The sequence below is a fragment of the Crocodylus siamensis genome, chromosome 2 (assembly GCF_052110815.1).
Source record: "Crocodylus siamensis isolate JL-2025a chromosome 2, ASM5211081v1, whole genome shotgun sequence".
In the NCBI taxonomy this organism is placed as follows: domain Eukaryota; kingdom Metazoa; phylum Chordata; order Crocodylia; family Crocodylidae; genus Crocodylus; species Crocodylus siamensis.
Genome location: NC_143396.1, coordinates 240,106,299 through 240,122,805, shown reverse-complemented (window position 1 = coordinate 240,122,805; position 16,507 = coordinate 240,106,299). Strand labels below are relative to the sequence as shown.

The 16,507-nt window shown below is 45.2% G+C and overlaps 1 protein-coding gene across 1 annotated transcript in view; it reads right to left on the bottom strand.

The window, feature by feature from the left end:
• Window positions 1–10,560: 10,560 nt before the first annotated feature.
• The window catches only part of AQR (aquarius intron-binding spliceosomal factor), a 97,030-nt gene continuing 91,083 nt past the window's right edge, over window positions 10,561–16,507 (bottom strand). Inside the window, exon 35 of the mRNA XM_090033522.1 lies at window positions 10,561–12,496. Within this exon, the coding sequence (XP_089889648.1) occupies window positions 12,254–12,496 (243 nt within the window). The 3' untranslated portion in view covers window positions 10,561–12,253. The remainder of the gene's footprint in view (window positions 12,497–16,507) is intronic.

The window sequence follows — 16,507 nt, the reverse complement described above, 5'->3', positions numbered from 1 at the left end:
AAACATCAGCAAATGGGGACCCAAACAGCTCACCCAGAATCCCTCTTTATCCCCCCCCCCTTGCATATGATTAGTGTGGCCCCACTCTCCATGAGATGCATCTGGACCAGGCTGCCCTGTATCTTGTCTGCATATAAATTTTGAAGGATCCCAGGACTCATGACAAGCAGTCATGAGTGGGGGACTAATTAGTACAAGGATCTCAGATTAGAACTTATTAAAATTTGGATCTATAAATACATTTCATGAAGGGTAAAACCAGTCTTCAACACAGCAAAATAAAACCAATAATATCCATCCATATTTCCAAACAATAGCCAGCTCAGACCTAAAATAATTGCTTGGCAACTAAGCATTCTCCCAAACACTCACTTCAGTATTCTTGGGTACATCCTCAGCCAAAGGGGATGATTTTTCATGACTCATCCCTGTTCCTGACTCAACATCCAAAACATGCAGCAGGCCTCATTTTAGGCTCAACAGGTTGTAAGATTGTTGCTCCTAAAAATCACTCTCATTAAAGATACATGCAGCATACAGTTGGATTAAGGTCATAAACTCTATTTTACCCCCTCCTCTTTCTTATACAGTAGTTAAGATACACTATGTCCTTACCGACTGTCTATCTAAAAATAAAAGTGCTCTTAACACACAAGAGATGTCAGATTTGCACAGCAGGCTATTGAAGCGTCTCTCGATGTATCACAGAACTCCTCTTACGTTGGGTTATGGCAATTTAGGAATTCACACTTGATATATGCAACAGGATCAGCGTCTTATATTTCTTGCAGGCAATGTCAACAATGATTGATGATATTGCTCTGTACCTGAAATGTTTTTAAAGCTATTATGTAAAACTAGAACTATATACTGTTTGTTCGTTAGCTAACTATTCATTTTGGGTTCATAGAATCATAGGAGTAGGGTCGGAAGGGACCTTGTAAATCTTCAAGTCCAACCCCCTGCCTGGGCAGGAGAAAAACTGGGCTCAGATGAGTCCAGCCAGGTAAGCATCAAGCCTCTTCTTAAAGACCCCCAGGGTAGGAACCAGCACCACTTCCCGTGGAAGTTGGTTCCAGATCCTAGCTGCCCTGTGAAGTAGTTCTTGCGGATGTCTAATCTAAACCTACTCTCCAACAACTTGTGGCCATTATTCCTTGTTATGCCAGGGGGTGCTAGGGGAAACAAGGTCTCTCCCAAACCCTTCTGGCCCCCCCTAGTGAGTTTATAGATGGTCACCAGGTGCCCCCCTCAGATTGCATATTCTGGTCCATTGACACATTTCAAGTCTGGACATCTCTGAATTCCACACTACAATGCTTCCTTACTAGTCTGATCCTTGCTTTGCCAGAAGACAGGGCTCTAAGTCAGACCAGTAAGAAATATAAGCTAGCAATTTCTAAAGGGATGATGCTGCCCAAGTATGCTAGAAATCAGCAATGGCTAGGTATTATACTGGTTAATTGCCAGTTTTCTAAACACTTTAATGAGTTGCCTCTAAGTTCCAAGTAGAGTTAAGTATAGCCCAATCATGCCAAGGAAAGGATGCTGAATCAGGAATCTCTTTCCTCAAATTCTGTGATTATTCAATTATTTTGGACATGAAAAGTATATTTTACATATTAATGATTCAAATAAGCATAATGAGGGTATGAGAACAATGTCAATGACCCAGTAAGTTACTTTTGTCCTTGCTTTCACTGATTACATAAATGAACTGCACAAGATCACAGTGCTATGTTTGCAACAACACAGTGCAGCGATCTGGTTAAAAAAAAAATGCCTCTAAATTTGAATTAGACGGAAATGTAACATTTAAGGGGTAATTGTTATACTTAACTGCAGATTTACATTTGTGTTACACAGTAGAATTGGGTACTCAGGGCACTTTTACACATGGAGGGCCCTTTAATTAGAGCAGTTCTGAAAGCCACTCTAATTAAAGCACTGCAGCATCTTGTATATTAGCTTCCCCATGCTTCAAAATGGCAGCAGGGAAGCTTGAAGTAAAGCTCATTTGACAAGCTTTAGTTAAAGCGCACCTGCCACAATTTTGAAGTTCAGGGATGCTAATACATGAGATGCGGAGGCTGGCTGGAGCATAGTAATTACCATGCTCCAGGAGACTTGATTAGCAACTGCTTTATATTTTTAAACCTCTAAAATTCCAGTATTTCAGAAATCATATTTTTAAACAATTGGGACAAAAGGGAATGGCCTCTGGAGGTGACGATGTCACTCCCCACATAACAGGGAATGGGCAGAGAGCAAACACCAAGAGGAAGAAACGTTGGGTCCTGGTCATTGGAGACTCCATCCTACGAGGACTGGAAGGTCCCATCTGCTGGCCTGACCCCTGGACACAACAGGTTTGCTTCATGCCTGGGGCTCGGGTCAGGGACATCACGGAAAGGATCCCGGCCTACATCTAACCTGCAGACCAGTACCCCATGGTTGTTGTCCATGTGGGTACGAACGACACAGCCAGGGGCAACCCTGACCGCATTATGAAGGATTTCAAGGCTCTGGGAGACGAGCTGAAGGAGACGGGGGCGCAGGTGGTATTTTCCTCTCTTCTTCTGGTGAGTAGGCGGGGATGGCGGCACGAGGCCTGTATTGGTGTGGTCAACTGGCGCTTGTGCAGCTGGTGCCACCAGGCAGGCTTTGGGTTCCTTGATAATGACCCACGCTTTCGGGCAGGGGACTTGCTGGGGTGGGATGGGCTTCATCTTTCTCCTAAAGGCAAGCATGTCTTCTCTTCCAGGTTGGCTGATCTTGTACAGCGAGCTTTAAACTGGCCTCGCTGGGGGAGGGGGCCGCAGAAAGATGAGGAGACGCCATCCGAGCAAGACAGGTGACAAAGGCAAGGAGTGCTAAGGTAAGAAACGGGGGTCCAGACAGTCTCCCTAAACGGGGGGTGGCACACAAAGTCTTGCAAGGCCTTAAATGCCTATATACCAATGCTCGCAGTATGGGGAATAAACAGGAGGAACTCGCCCTCAGAATAGCTAGTTCAAACCCAGATGTCATAGGGCTAACAGAAACATGGTGGGATTCGTCCCATGACTGGGCAGTTAGCATTAGGAGCTATAGGCTTTACAGGCGGGATACAGAAGGAAGGAAAGATGGGGGTGTGGCACTACGTCAAGGAGCACTACACATCCTCTGCCAGCAGAATGGGGTCAGAGGAAGGGCAGGCTGAAGTGCTCTGGGTTAAGATTCAAGGGGACCGTGGGGAGAGCGATTTGACGGTGGGGGTCTACTACAGACCCCCCAACCAAGGGGAGGAGCTGGACTGGGAATTTTCGGGCCAGCTTGCAGAGGCACTTAAGACAAGGGATGTAGTTGTCATGGGTGATTTTAATTATACGGACATCTGCTGGGAGGAACAATCAGCCAGGACGGACCATTCCAGGAGGTTCCTAACTGAGATACAGGACCTCCACTTAATATAGGAGGTGCACAGTCGCACCAGAGGAAACACCCTGTTGGACCTGGTCCTGGCCACAGGCGATGACCTGGTAAGAGGCCTCCAGGTTCTTGACCACCTGGGCGATAGCGATCATCGCTTGCTGGAATTCACCATCCAGCGCAGGGTGTCAAAGGCCTGCAGCAAGACAGTAGCCCTAGACTTTAGGAGGGCCAACTTCAACAAGTTGAGGAGAGTAGTGGGTGAGGCGCTGGGGTCCTTGAGGGCAGGGGAACTCAGTGTCCAGGATGAGTGGTCGTTCCTTAAGGAAATGATACTCAGGGCCCAAGGGGAGGCCATCCCAACAAGAAGCAAGGGGGGCAAGAGTGCCTGAAAGCCCCCCTGGCTCACTAAGGGCATCTGGGAATGCCTGCTTGCCAAAAAGGCGGCGTACACCCAGTGGAAGGGTGGTGCTATCTCCAAAGAGAGTATACCTCCTCTGCTCGGGCCTGTAGGGGGCTGTCAGGAAAGCTAAGGCGGACATAGAGCTAGGACTAGCGTCCAAGATCAAGGATAACAAAAAGTCCTTTTTCAAATACATAGGGAGGATGAGGAAGGCACCAGTTAATGTGGGGCCCCTGCAAAGTACGCTGGGCAATCTGGTGGTTGCGCCAAAGGAGAAAGCAGAACTCTTTAACCAATTCTTCACCTCTGTTTTCTTGTGCAGGGACCAGGACTTCCCCGCTATGATGCCAGATGGACTTGAGGGGAACGCCTCCAGACCTCAGGTTGGGGAGGACCGGGTTAGAGAGCTTCTGGAGGGGCTGGACGTGTTCAAGTCAGCGGGTCCAGATGCTCTCCACCCCAGGGTGTTGAGGGAGCTAGCTGGGGTTATTGCAGGGCCCTTGGCATGACTTTACGAGTGCTCATGGTGCTCGGGCCAGGTGCCAGATGACTGGAAGATGGCTAATGTGGTCCCCATCTTCAAAAAAGGGAAGAGAGACCCAGGCAACTATAGGCCTGTCAGTCTTACCTTTATCCTTGGAAAACTCTTTGAGAAGATCCTCAAGAACATCTGTGATGGGCCGGCTTCAGGGATGATGCTCAAGGGCAACAGCATGGTTTCATTAGGGGCAGGTCATGTCAGACCAACCTGATTGCCTTTTGTGATCAGGTCACAAAGGCAATGGATGCAGGTGTTGCCATGGACGTAGTCTTTCTAGACTTCAGCAAGGCCTTTGACACCGTCTCCCACCCCATCCTCATTAAAAAACTAGGCGACCGTGGCATTGATGCCTACAGTCAGATGGATTGCGGATTGGCTCAAGGGTCATACTCAGAAGGTGGTGGTGGACGGGTCATATTCGACCTGGGGGGAAGTGGGCAGTGGAGTCCCTCAGGGCTCGGTCCTGGGGCCTGCGCTGTTCAATTTCTTCAAGAGCGATTTGGACAATGGGGTGAAATGCAACCTGTTTAAATTCACTGATGATACCAAAAATTGGGGTGAGGTGAGCATGCTAGTAGAGAGGGCAAGACTGCAACAAGACCTGGATAGGTTACAGGAGTGGGCTGACATAAACAGGATGCGTTTCAATACTGACAAGTGCAGGGTGCTGCACTGAGGCAGTAGAAACCAGCAGCACACTTATAGAATGGGAAACTCCCTTCTTGAGAGCACAGAGGCAGAAAGGGATCTTGGAGTCATTATTCACTCCAGGATGAACATGGGCCGACAATGTGAGGTCACAGCTGGCAGGGCTAACCTGACCTTGTCATGCATCCACAGGTGCATCTCAAGTACAGCCAGGGAGGTGATCCTCCCCCTCTATGTGACGCTGGTCAGGCCACAGCTGGAGTACTGCATCCAGTTCTGTGCGCCCCATTTCAGGAGGGACGTGGACAACACTGAAAGGGTCCAGAGGAGGGCCACCCGCATGATCCAAGGACTACAGGGCAGACCCTACATTGAAAGACTGCGGGAACTAAACTTGTTCAGCCTTCACAAGAGAAGGCTGAGGGGGGACCTGGTGACTGTCTATAAACTCACTAGGGGGGGACCAGAAGGGTTTAGGGGAGACACTGTTTCCCCTAGTGCCCCCTGGCATGACAAGGAACAATGGACACAAATTATTAGAGAGTAGGTTTAGATCAGACATCCGCAAGAACTACTTCACAGTTAGGGTGTCTAGGAGCTGGAACCAACTTCCTAGGGAAGTGGTGCTGGTTCCTACCCTGGGGATCTTTAAGAAGAGGCTTGATGACTACCTGGCTGGACTCATTTGAGTCCAGTCTTTTCTCCCACCCAGGCGGGGGGTCGGACTTGAAGATCTACAAGGTCCCTTCCGACCCTGCTTCTATGATTCTATGGAACATAACAGAACTGAGACCATTTATTGTGTGGAAATTAACCAAAAAAATCCTGTGTGATCATGATGAGACCCCAAACTAAATGAATCTGATCACATGACAAAAATCAAAAGGAACCATCTGCTAAAACAATCGTACTGAAAGAAGTCTTTTATCATCATCACCTTGGCGTAAAATACCATATGTAATTGAATATAAAATGAGGTTCTCCCAGCCCCCAATCAGCGTGGGGAAACCCCCCTCATCTTTTATTTACATATGAAGCAGAGCGGGGAGAAGGGAGCTGCTGCAGCTGACTCTGGTCCTATACCCTCATTGGGACCTGAGCCAAAGGCATAGTAGCCTCCTGCCCCCCTCCACTTCTCCCATCCACCCCCTTACTTTCAGGCACACCTCAGCTCCAACCTCTCAGGTACACAGCACGTGAAAGCTCCTTCTCCTGTCCAGCCAATCAGCAGTGCCGGCATTGCTGCATGGCCAGGCAAGAGCTAAGCTTCCAAATGCTGTGCTCCTGGACAGAACGGCCAGAGCAGCATCTGACAGCATGGAGGTGGGACAGGAGGAAGGACAGGCAGAAACTGTGGAGTTGGGGTGGAAGGGGCAGAGACTGGTGGGAACAGGGAGGAGAGAGGCAGAGACTCAGGAATAGGGGGAGGGAGAAGGGGCAGAGGCTGTGGAAAGATGGAAGTGCACAGTGGTGGGGAGGGCACCTAATCCTGCCCCCACTTTCTCTCCTGCAGCAGTGGGAGATGTTAGGATTCAAGACAACTCTCCTTAGATTGTAGACCTGGAAAAATATAACACAATTATAGATTTTCCATATAGCGTACCTAATTATTGAGTCGTTTTATATTCAAGGTACTTTTATATTCATGCTAACACAGCATATACAAAATATTCAAAGCAATCTTAAAAGTATTTTGGAGTAGTAAAAATAAATAATTTTACATATCATATTTTCTTGCCTACAGCACACTTTCAAATAAGAGACACACTTTATGTCTCAAAGGCAGAATGAAGAAGCCGGTTGCCTTCTACGATGAGATAATAGGTTCTGAGGATGCGGGAAAAGCAGTAGACATAATATACCTCGACTTAGCAAGACAAGTTCTTTGGGTGAATCTGGTATCTTTTATTAGAACAACTTAAATAGTTGGAAAAAAATTTCTTAGCAAGCTTTCAGGCTTAAAAACCCTTCGTCAGGCTGAGAAAACAGCTGCAGTTGGTGTGTGCTCTTCCTAGGTGGAATGAATAGTAAAGCCAGAGGCTGGTATGCATGCAAGAAAAGCAGTCAGTGAAGATGTAAACTGAAGAGTCAGTGGGTGAGAGAGAGAGGTTGGTGGGCAGGGGGAAGGAGAAGCAGAATGAATGTAGTAGGTAAATAGTGGAGCGGTACCTGGGGAGTCAGATGTTAGGCAGGTTATAATGTCTCAATATCTAGGGAGCCAGTATCAAGTAGAGTGCCCCAAGGGCCAGTCCTGGGGCTGGTGTTGTTCTATATCAGGGGTGGGTAATCATTTCAGGCAGAGGGCTTGCCAAAACTCAAACCTATGAGTTTTGGCAAGCCATCGAGGGCTATATGACAGGCAGCCAGGGCAGATAAATATTAATTTTCTAAATTTTTTAGGGACACTGTGGGCTGGATAGAATGGCCTGGCAGGCCACATGTGGCCTGCAGGCTGCATTTTGCCCACCCTTGTTCTATATCTTCATTAACAATTTGGAAGATGTGATGGATTGTACCCTCAGCAAGTCTGAGGATGACACCAAGCTGGGGGATGTAGTAGATACACTGGAGGATAGGGCTAGGATTCAGTGTGTCCTAAACCTGGGGCACATGACTTCTGAGGAGAGGCTGAGGGAACTGGGTTTATCTAGTTTGGAGGAGAAGACAGAGAAGATTTGATAGCAGACTTTAACTACCTGAAGGGTGGTTCTAAAGAGAATGGAGCTAGACTGTTCTCATGTGGTGACTGATAACAGAACAGGGAGCAATGGTCTCAAGTTGCAGCAAGGGAGGTTTAGGTTGGAGATTACGAAAAACTCACTAGAAGGGTGGTGAAGCACTGGAACAGGTTACCTAGAGAGGTGGTGGAATCTCCATCTTTGAAGGTTTTTAAGGCCCAGCTCGACAAAGCCCTGGCTGGAATGATCTAGTTGGGGATGGCCCTGCTTTGAGCAGAGGGTTGGAGTAGATGACTATCTGAGGTCCCTCTGAACCCTAATTTTCTAAGAATAGAGCTTCCTTTCAAAATCCTACCATGTAACACAAAGTTACTAGAGTAGCAGCTTCCATAGCAGGCATGAACTTTTCCCAGGGCAACACACAGCACTGCAGTGTCACTTCCCAATTCCTGATCAGCAGAAACTATTAATGTATTCCCTCACTTATAATTTACAGCCCCATTTCCAAGAGCTGAATATTGGAAAAAGGTGCATGTTGTATATGAGAAAATACATTAGTTGTTTTCAACATTTAAACCATTGTTTTTAAAGTTCTCACAGAATGGAGAACGAAATGTTTCAGTTTTGCTCCCTAAGTTTTAATGCTTTAGTAGGATGATACTATGTTGTGATGTTTGGGCTGCAAACACTACGTTGGATCATTTATTTAAAGTTCACATACTTTGGAATTAAAATAATAGAAATCTATACGTAAGTTTGGAGTTCTGAAAAAAGTGCTTGTTTATGGTCTTTACTTCAATCGAACATAAACAATGACTTTACAATGTCTTTTTCTCCTCTCATTAATTAACACAAAAGCTGCTAACAGTACCAGGAGATATTATAAAACAAGCATGCATCAAGAAAATACTAAAAATGTTAAATTATGGATTATAAAGTAGTTGGGTGTTCCTAATGCATTCTCTTACATGAAAAGGGCAAACACTAACCCACAAAACTACATGAGTTTTTTTGTATAGAAGACAATTCTCCTTTCATTAAGGAGCATACTTAAAAATAGAAGATTTAAGAAGGCTTTAAAGGCTGCCTCAAAAAAAACAAATAAAGCACACATTTCCAAACACTGGTACATGCAACAAACCAGTTCTCCCCAAATATCTGAAAACTCAGATTCATCCTTACCTTTCTGGAATATGAAATCAGATGCATTCCTCAACCATATGTTGTATAAGTTTAGCTAAGTGGGTCACTAAGGTCTAATGTGCAAAGGAGTGCTTGAGGGACAGTCACTCAAGGTGCCCCACCCTTACTGAAATACTGCAGTAAAGTTTTACTTGAAGTTTTTGCTACTAATAATAAGGCCTAGGGCCAAAAGTTGCATATAAACTGGTTTAAATGATCAGAAACTGGTTAAACCTGTAACAGAACTCAGAAGCTCAGTGCATATAAACCAGATCCAAAACAGTTGAAACTGGTTTAAGATAAACCTGGTTGAATGTAGTATCAGACTTAAATGATTTGGGTCAAACCGGTTTATGAAACTTCTGTCCCAGATCCCTTCTTGGTTCAAATTAAATCATAGTCCTCCAGCATCCCAGCATGTTTTGTAGCCCTGGGCTAGGCTGTGCTGTCTGCTCCAGAGAGCAGGGCTGGCCCCACCCCTCTACTCCCTAGCTGGAGCAGTGAGGGCTGGCTGACAAGAGAAGGGTGGGCAAGCCCAGCTAGGGTTGCAGCCCAGTCTGTGGGGGGCAGCAGGCGTGACTGCCTGGCTTGGGTCTGGGGCTAGGAAGGTGGTGTAAACACCCTTTCCCCTGCTCAATGCTGGCTGCAACTGTGGACTATAAATCCCAGAGGTACCTGGGAGCAGTAAGAGGGGGTGATAAGAAACCCTGCAGTCCTGCCAATGTGATTTTGGACTGTATATTCCAAAGACCTCAGGGGCAGTAGGAAGAGGAAGCAAATACACAGTCCGTGATGACTATGTGCCGGAGAGCCATGCTCTAGCACCCTCCGGCTTCTGACCTGAGCCACTGCAGGCATATTAGCTGCATTTGCTGAATCAAAGGTCTGTCCGCTTCTGTTTCAGTTTAATCTCTGCATTTTAGACTAACCTGAAAAAACTGAATCAATTCAGCCTCAGGGTTTTTCACTGTCTGTACTTAGCAAAGTAAACTGTGTCTTCCTTCCAAATGGTAATTTTTATCATAACTTCTCTCATTTTAGGAACAAATTTTTGCCCATACTTTATGTGTCTAAGAGGGCATTAGACCTACCTGAATCAGTGGAAATTCTTTTCCAAGGGTTTGTGAGGCAGGTTTCCTGGAAACTATGGGAAAAAAAGCCTGTACACAAATAAAGCTCAACTCAGTCTCAGTATGTAAAAGCATGCATTGTTAGAGATGATGCTGTCAGTAGATTTGAAGCTAGACAGTTTCATCAACCACTCAACATTATCTTCCAATTTCTTTTGTTGTTTTAATACTTCTCTAGTTCCTTTATGCTGATGGTTCTCTCTTTTTGGACATCAGGCATCCCTCACTGGATACAAGGCCCTCTTCTATAACTTGTGAATGGAGTAATACCCAGTTTCAAAAACAAATTTTTAGATTACAGTGCTTACTGCCTTGCAGAGGGGCCTGGCAGTAGAGATAATTCAGGTAGGGACAAGCCTGATCCTGTACTTACCTACTTAGTTTTTCATCTGTTTATCACCAAACATTTCACTTATCTCTTCATACCTCAGGACACCCTTCAAAAGATCTGGTGGCACCCTAGCCCCCTGCTTGAGAATCAGGTATGCACTGTATTGCATAAGAGGAATTCCTGATTCCATATTCAACCACTCAGTTTAAAAAAAAAAAACCCTCAAGACTTCCTGGCTTTCTTAATAGCAAACAAATACTTTTATATACTCCTGCTTCGGGCCTTTTTTTTGTTTTTGTTTTTTTTGTTTTTTGTTTTAAGGGAACCAGTATAAATGATTGTTAGACACTCAAATATTTATAGAAAACATTTTGGAAGATGGCATCCCTCAACTTAGCTAGTCACATATTGCCTGATGGCCAATTAAACATATGATGTTTCACAAGCTAGTGTCTATGTATATATTCAGCTCTGTACTGCTTGAGCCTCCGCAGGTGGCAGCCAAGGTTGAAAATAACCTTTGCATTTTCTTTCTTGCATAGCATAGACAGAGCCCCCTTGAGTAAGTAATCTTTGGTACGGTTGAGAGCTCTGCAGTCAAGTGATAAACAACTTACAAAAAGACTGCAATATCAGAATTAAATATTGCAATACATGAGAGAGCTTTCCCAAATTGAGAAGGGGGCTGATTTTTACGAAGAAAAGATAGGGTCTCATCCAACCCCCAATTAAGTGGCATTTCTGTATTGAAGATGGGGGTGAGTTCAAATATTATTTCAACTGTTTCTCTATATTTTGGTTGTTGAGTTAGTATACACATGGAGAAGTGAAGAAATAGATCAAAGAAAATGCTTATATTTTAAGCTTCATTAATATGAATGATTCTCTTCTTTATATTTTTTGAGGAAATCTTGCTGGCAGCTTCACAAGTTTGGCACTTTATTCTTCTTTTGCCAACAAAGAAAAAGAAGGATGGTTTTGTTGCTGTTGTTTTGTTTGAAGATCTTCTGGAAAGAGTGTATATATATATATCACTGAATTTTTTGCCAAGTTAGCGGATGCTGATGATGAATCAGAGGAAAACTTTGTACTCACTGAGAGTTTTTGAAGGATGCGCATTTGGAACATACCCCAGAAAACCTACTCGAACATGATGTTGCTGAAGACCATTTGCACGGAAACTACTTTCACCTTCACACTTGATATTATTTGCCATGAGCAATTATCCTCTTATAAAAATGAAAGCTTTTTTAATTGCAAAATACTATCAGTTTGCAAAGTTCACTATTGCAAAGCTGCATATTTTTTTGCTGAAATATTAAAAACAGCAGATGGCAAAAATGAAAAAGCACAGCCCACACATGAAAGTGTTATACTGCTCTTTAAAGACCTAATTCAATAATGCACTCAAAGAATGCAAAAGTCCCCCTGAAGTCACTCCTGGACCTAAATTTGGTATATGTAGTTATCTTGCTGAATAGTACTTGAAAAGCTTGAAATACCAATTCTAGGAAGCAGCACCGCAACATTTAATAAGAAACTCCTCAATGCAAGTGCGCCATGAGTGCTGAAGCACAAAAGTTTGATTAATGACTCAGTGAATAAGAGACCAATGAGATCATATTTTTAGTTTATGATAGAAAAATTCAAAACCAGCATAAAAACATCTTTTGTAAACAAATCGTGAGGAAACACTTGCCATTTAACATGATTAAATACGCTACAAAATACTGATACTGACACAAATTCAGTACCCATTAGTATTTAAAACTATATACCAATCTTTTTTTTTCACTGAAGTCCTCGTTGAGTAATATGCAGAACAGGTCATATTACACAGCCTACCATTAACAGAAGTCCATGTAAAAAATTGACTTTTATTTTTAGTCTCTTCCAGTTTGTACACCCAAGATGAACTAAGGGTACAGCTCACTTTTCAGTCTCAGACTCAGCTCCACTGTCTTCACTATCACTATCTCTTCCTGGATGTTCTGGCATTTTCCGATGTTCTTCATCTGCCACTTTCAGTCCCTCGTCCTTTGTCATCTCTCCCTCTTCCATAGCTTCCTTTTCAGTCTCCATTTGTGTGCTTTGTGTTTCAATTGCCACTTCAGTATCCTGACTTTGAACTGTTTCACTTTCTTCAACCATGGCTGGTGGGGGCAATAAATGCTGCAAAAAGAGAAAAAAGATTCCTCAGTGTGTACGAAAACCTAACACTCAAATATCAATTTCTATTTTAACTCTAATTGCTCACCTTAGCAACAAACTTCAATGAATCAAGATACATACACAAGTACTTACCATTTTTTAAAACAAAAGCTGTAAGCAATTAATGCAATTGAAAGACATGCAAATAAAGAAAATGAGTTTCCCCACATATACCCATCATGTTTTCTCCACAAACTACATCCCATCAAAAAGGGCTGCAATTTAACACTTTAAAAATTAGTAAGTTAAGGGTAATAAAATTCACTTACACTCTTGCTGGCATATTATTGTGCTGAGAATATAAAATATACATTCCATTTACAAACTCTTGTACAGACATCTCCAATCACTAGACACACTGTATGTCTCCTACAGTGACTCTTATCCAGCATCAAGAAGAGCAGTAGTAACTGCTCTACAGACGCTAGACAGACAGAATACAAAACACTAAAGGGAACTGAAAAGGAATGCCAAGTGCCGGACAATTCAAAACTGAGCAGCAATGCTTACGTTTCTTGTGGTTTGGTATGATTTACCTACGTGTTTGATACTTTAAAAAAAATTTGTACAGTTTTAATGAATAAAAAATTCAGCTAAAGCTCCAAAAAAAGTAATTGTTCAGATTATTTGCCAAAAGGGAATCTCTTTTCACAATGTAAATTAAACAGTTAATTACAGCACAATCCTGTCTTCAGTTAGCCAACATTGCTTTTCACAAGTTTCTGACAATCATGCATACCATGACCTAGTTATTACATTAACTGTAGAGATAGAAAAATGTTTTTAAAAGCTCTGAATTATTGCACGGGTCTCTGCTATATGATCACAGCACTCTTCTGAATGTAAATTGTGGAGACCTGAAAAAGCTGCATTATTCAAAACTAAAGATGCTTTCGCCTTTGCTAAGGACAGACTTCTCAATATGTGATCCATTCCTTCTGCCATACAGCTGGTCCCATTTTGCACTGTATGGTTTCTGTCATTTTGGTAATTATTAAAAATGAAAAATTGTACTAAGTAGGATTCTGGAAAATGTTTTATGAAACCTGCACATTTCAATTTTTCACTTTTTGACTTTATTGTCTCCTGCAGGGAGAACATGACTCACTGTTTCAGCAGGGAACCAGTTGCACTACTAATTTTAGCTAATTAGTTTACCAGTTGCACTACTAATTTTAGCTAATAGTGACTGAATTTTAGATGCTAGAAAGAATACTTGAGTACCAGCAAAACTTTTGGAGCCAGATGCAAATGACAACTTAGCTGCCTGAAGGGACACTTCAATGAGATTAGATGTGTAAAGGAAGTGGCAGCCCTGAACCCCTCCTGATAAACTGCAATGCAGTTTTTAAACTGAAGGCACTGTAAAATATACTGCATATACCTTTGGGCACATGCATACAGCCCACAGGCTGGATCCAGCCAGAGCTGCTTTATCTGGCCCACTGGGCTACGGGCAAGCAACTAGAAGTAGAGGGACAAAGCTAGTAGGCCTGTGTGAATAGGGAGGTATTCAATTCAGATTCGGCCAATTTGGAGGACAACAATTCGATTCGGCCTGCTGTCCTGAATCGATTCGGCCAAATCAGCTGTGGAAGATTTGGCGCTCATTTGGCGATTCAGATCAGCTGGGGAAAGCCAGGCACAGCTGGGTGGCTACAGGTTCTCCCACAGCTCCTCCAACTGTGCCTGCCTCTCCCCAGGTGGCAGCAGCCACAGCAGAAGCCCCCGTGGCTGTTCTGCCTGGCCCCATTCCCCACCCAGCCCAGCCTCATCCTGACACTTAAAAAACACACAGGTGCAGCACAGTTCGGAAGGGTGCTGCATGTTGTCTGGGAGCTGGGGCTGCGTGGTGCTGGCTCTGGCTGACATGTGGAGCCACCCCAGTGCCCAGGTGAATCAAACTGGGGGATGGGGAATCGAACCCGGAGCTGGGTTCCTGGTTCAATTCCCCAGCTCCCCAGTCTTTCCCCTAGCTCTCACATGGCTTCCCCCATCTCTTCCTGGGGAGGGTGAAGGCCCATGGATGATATGGGATGACAGCAGGCAGCTGCTGCCGGCAGCAGCTTTGGGCTACTTCCCCCGCCAGCAGCAGCCTGCTGAAACCCTGCGCACAGATCTGGGGGCTGCACCCCCTCACCCCCCCCCAGGAAGAGCTGGGGGAATGATCAGAGAGCTCTGGCTGACAGGGGGAGCCAGCCCCAGCTCCCAGTGTGCGGTACCCTGCCAAGCTGCACTGCACCTGTGCCATGGGACAGTTGCTGCACGGATGCCAGGTGGTGGGGGGGCAGTGATCTCCACTGCCACCTGCTGTGTGCAAGTGCAGGGCTTTCCTTTTTTTTTTTTTTTTTAAAGTATCAGGAGGCTGGGCTGAGTTGGGCAGGGGATAGGGCCGGGCAGAGCCATGGGGGCTTCTCCTGCAGCTCCTCCGCCTGTGTGTCTCTGCCCCAGCAGGAGGAGCCATGAGGGCTCTGCCCTGCTGCTGCTTGCCAGCAGGTGTGGAATGCGGGTGCAGCAGCGCTGGAGCAGGAGTTCTGCCCTGCTGCCACTTGCCCCCTTCCACCTAAAGTGAGCCGAATCTACATCACGCCCTCCCCTCCCTGGTTGGGCAAGCACCAGCAGGGAAGTGCCCCCACTCCCAGTGCTGCTGCACCTGCATCCTGTGTCCCCACGCCCTGAGTAATGTGCCCCACTGCCCCAGCTGGGCAGCTTGTCTCAGCCCCAGTCCCAATCCCTCCTTCCCCTATGCCCCTTCCTTACCTCCTCCCTCAACCCCAACAGGCTTACCAGCTGGAGGCAGCTGTCATTTGCCTGTTTAGTCTATGGCTGAATCTCTGAATTGGCCAAATCTTTTTCCAAAGCTTTTCCAAATTGATTCGAGTGCTCCAAATTGGTCTGGATCTCCTCTGTATTGAATCAGCTACTGAAGCTTTGCAACGCCCTACTTGCTAGAGAAAGCAGCCTGGTGCAGAATCAGGGACCTTTGGGCCCTGCTGGACATGCCCATTAGTGGCAAGAGGATGAGTGAGGGCTGATGCATCCCAAGTCACCTTCCAGCTGTTTCATTTGTCACCACTGCCAAACTCCTTGGTTGCTGGCTCTGCTGCCGCCCATACTGGAGTCTCTATGCAAGAGCTGGAGATCCCACTGCATGCCTCAGGCTGGAACCACGCCATGCCCCATGCTGAATCCAGCCCACAAGGAGCCTCAAGGTCCACATCTGGTCCAAGGCATGAGCTGAGTTTGATATCCCTGAACTACAGTATCTAGTTCACACCTAAATTTAAATGTGAACCAGAAACCATACATTCCTTCACCCAAGTCTCCTTAGGAGTTCAATCTGGTAACTTCCTTGGAGCACATCTAACAGGTACCAACAGAACCGTATTCCTCACACAATGCAGCAATAGTCATTTTAATGCACAGACAGAAGATGCAGAGATGTTCTTCACCCTTATAATATGGGTCTAGTAATTAGAGACCTTGAGGCCTATGCTCACTTCACTCCCCTGCATGAACCTAAACACCAGGCTATGGACTATACTAGATGGGAGCATTGTCCATTCTTTCTTTTGAAGAATTCAAGATTCACTTATTCTGAGTGATAACAAGAACCTGTGATATGACTCAGAAGTTAGGGCAATGGTTCTTAATTGGGGTGCCTTTTTCTGCAGCCCTTCCTAATCAAACCTTGAAGACTCCTCTCAGAAAGCAGCATGCAGCAAAGATGAAACTGCCTCATGTGCCCCTGTGTCTGGGAGAAGTGTGGAGGGTTGGACCATGAAAGACTGTGGCAAGAGTGGGCGCTCCTGTCTTTTTGAAGTTTATCAGATAACCGTAATACATATAAGAGCGTGCACTTGTGCCTAGTAACATAACCAGGGGTGGAATGGGGGGGCACCAGTCCCAGATGACAGCTTAAAGAAGGTACTAGAATGGCACCCCCACCTCCCTCCATCTTTGCCATGGTAG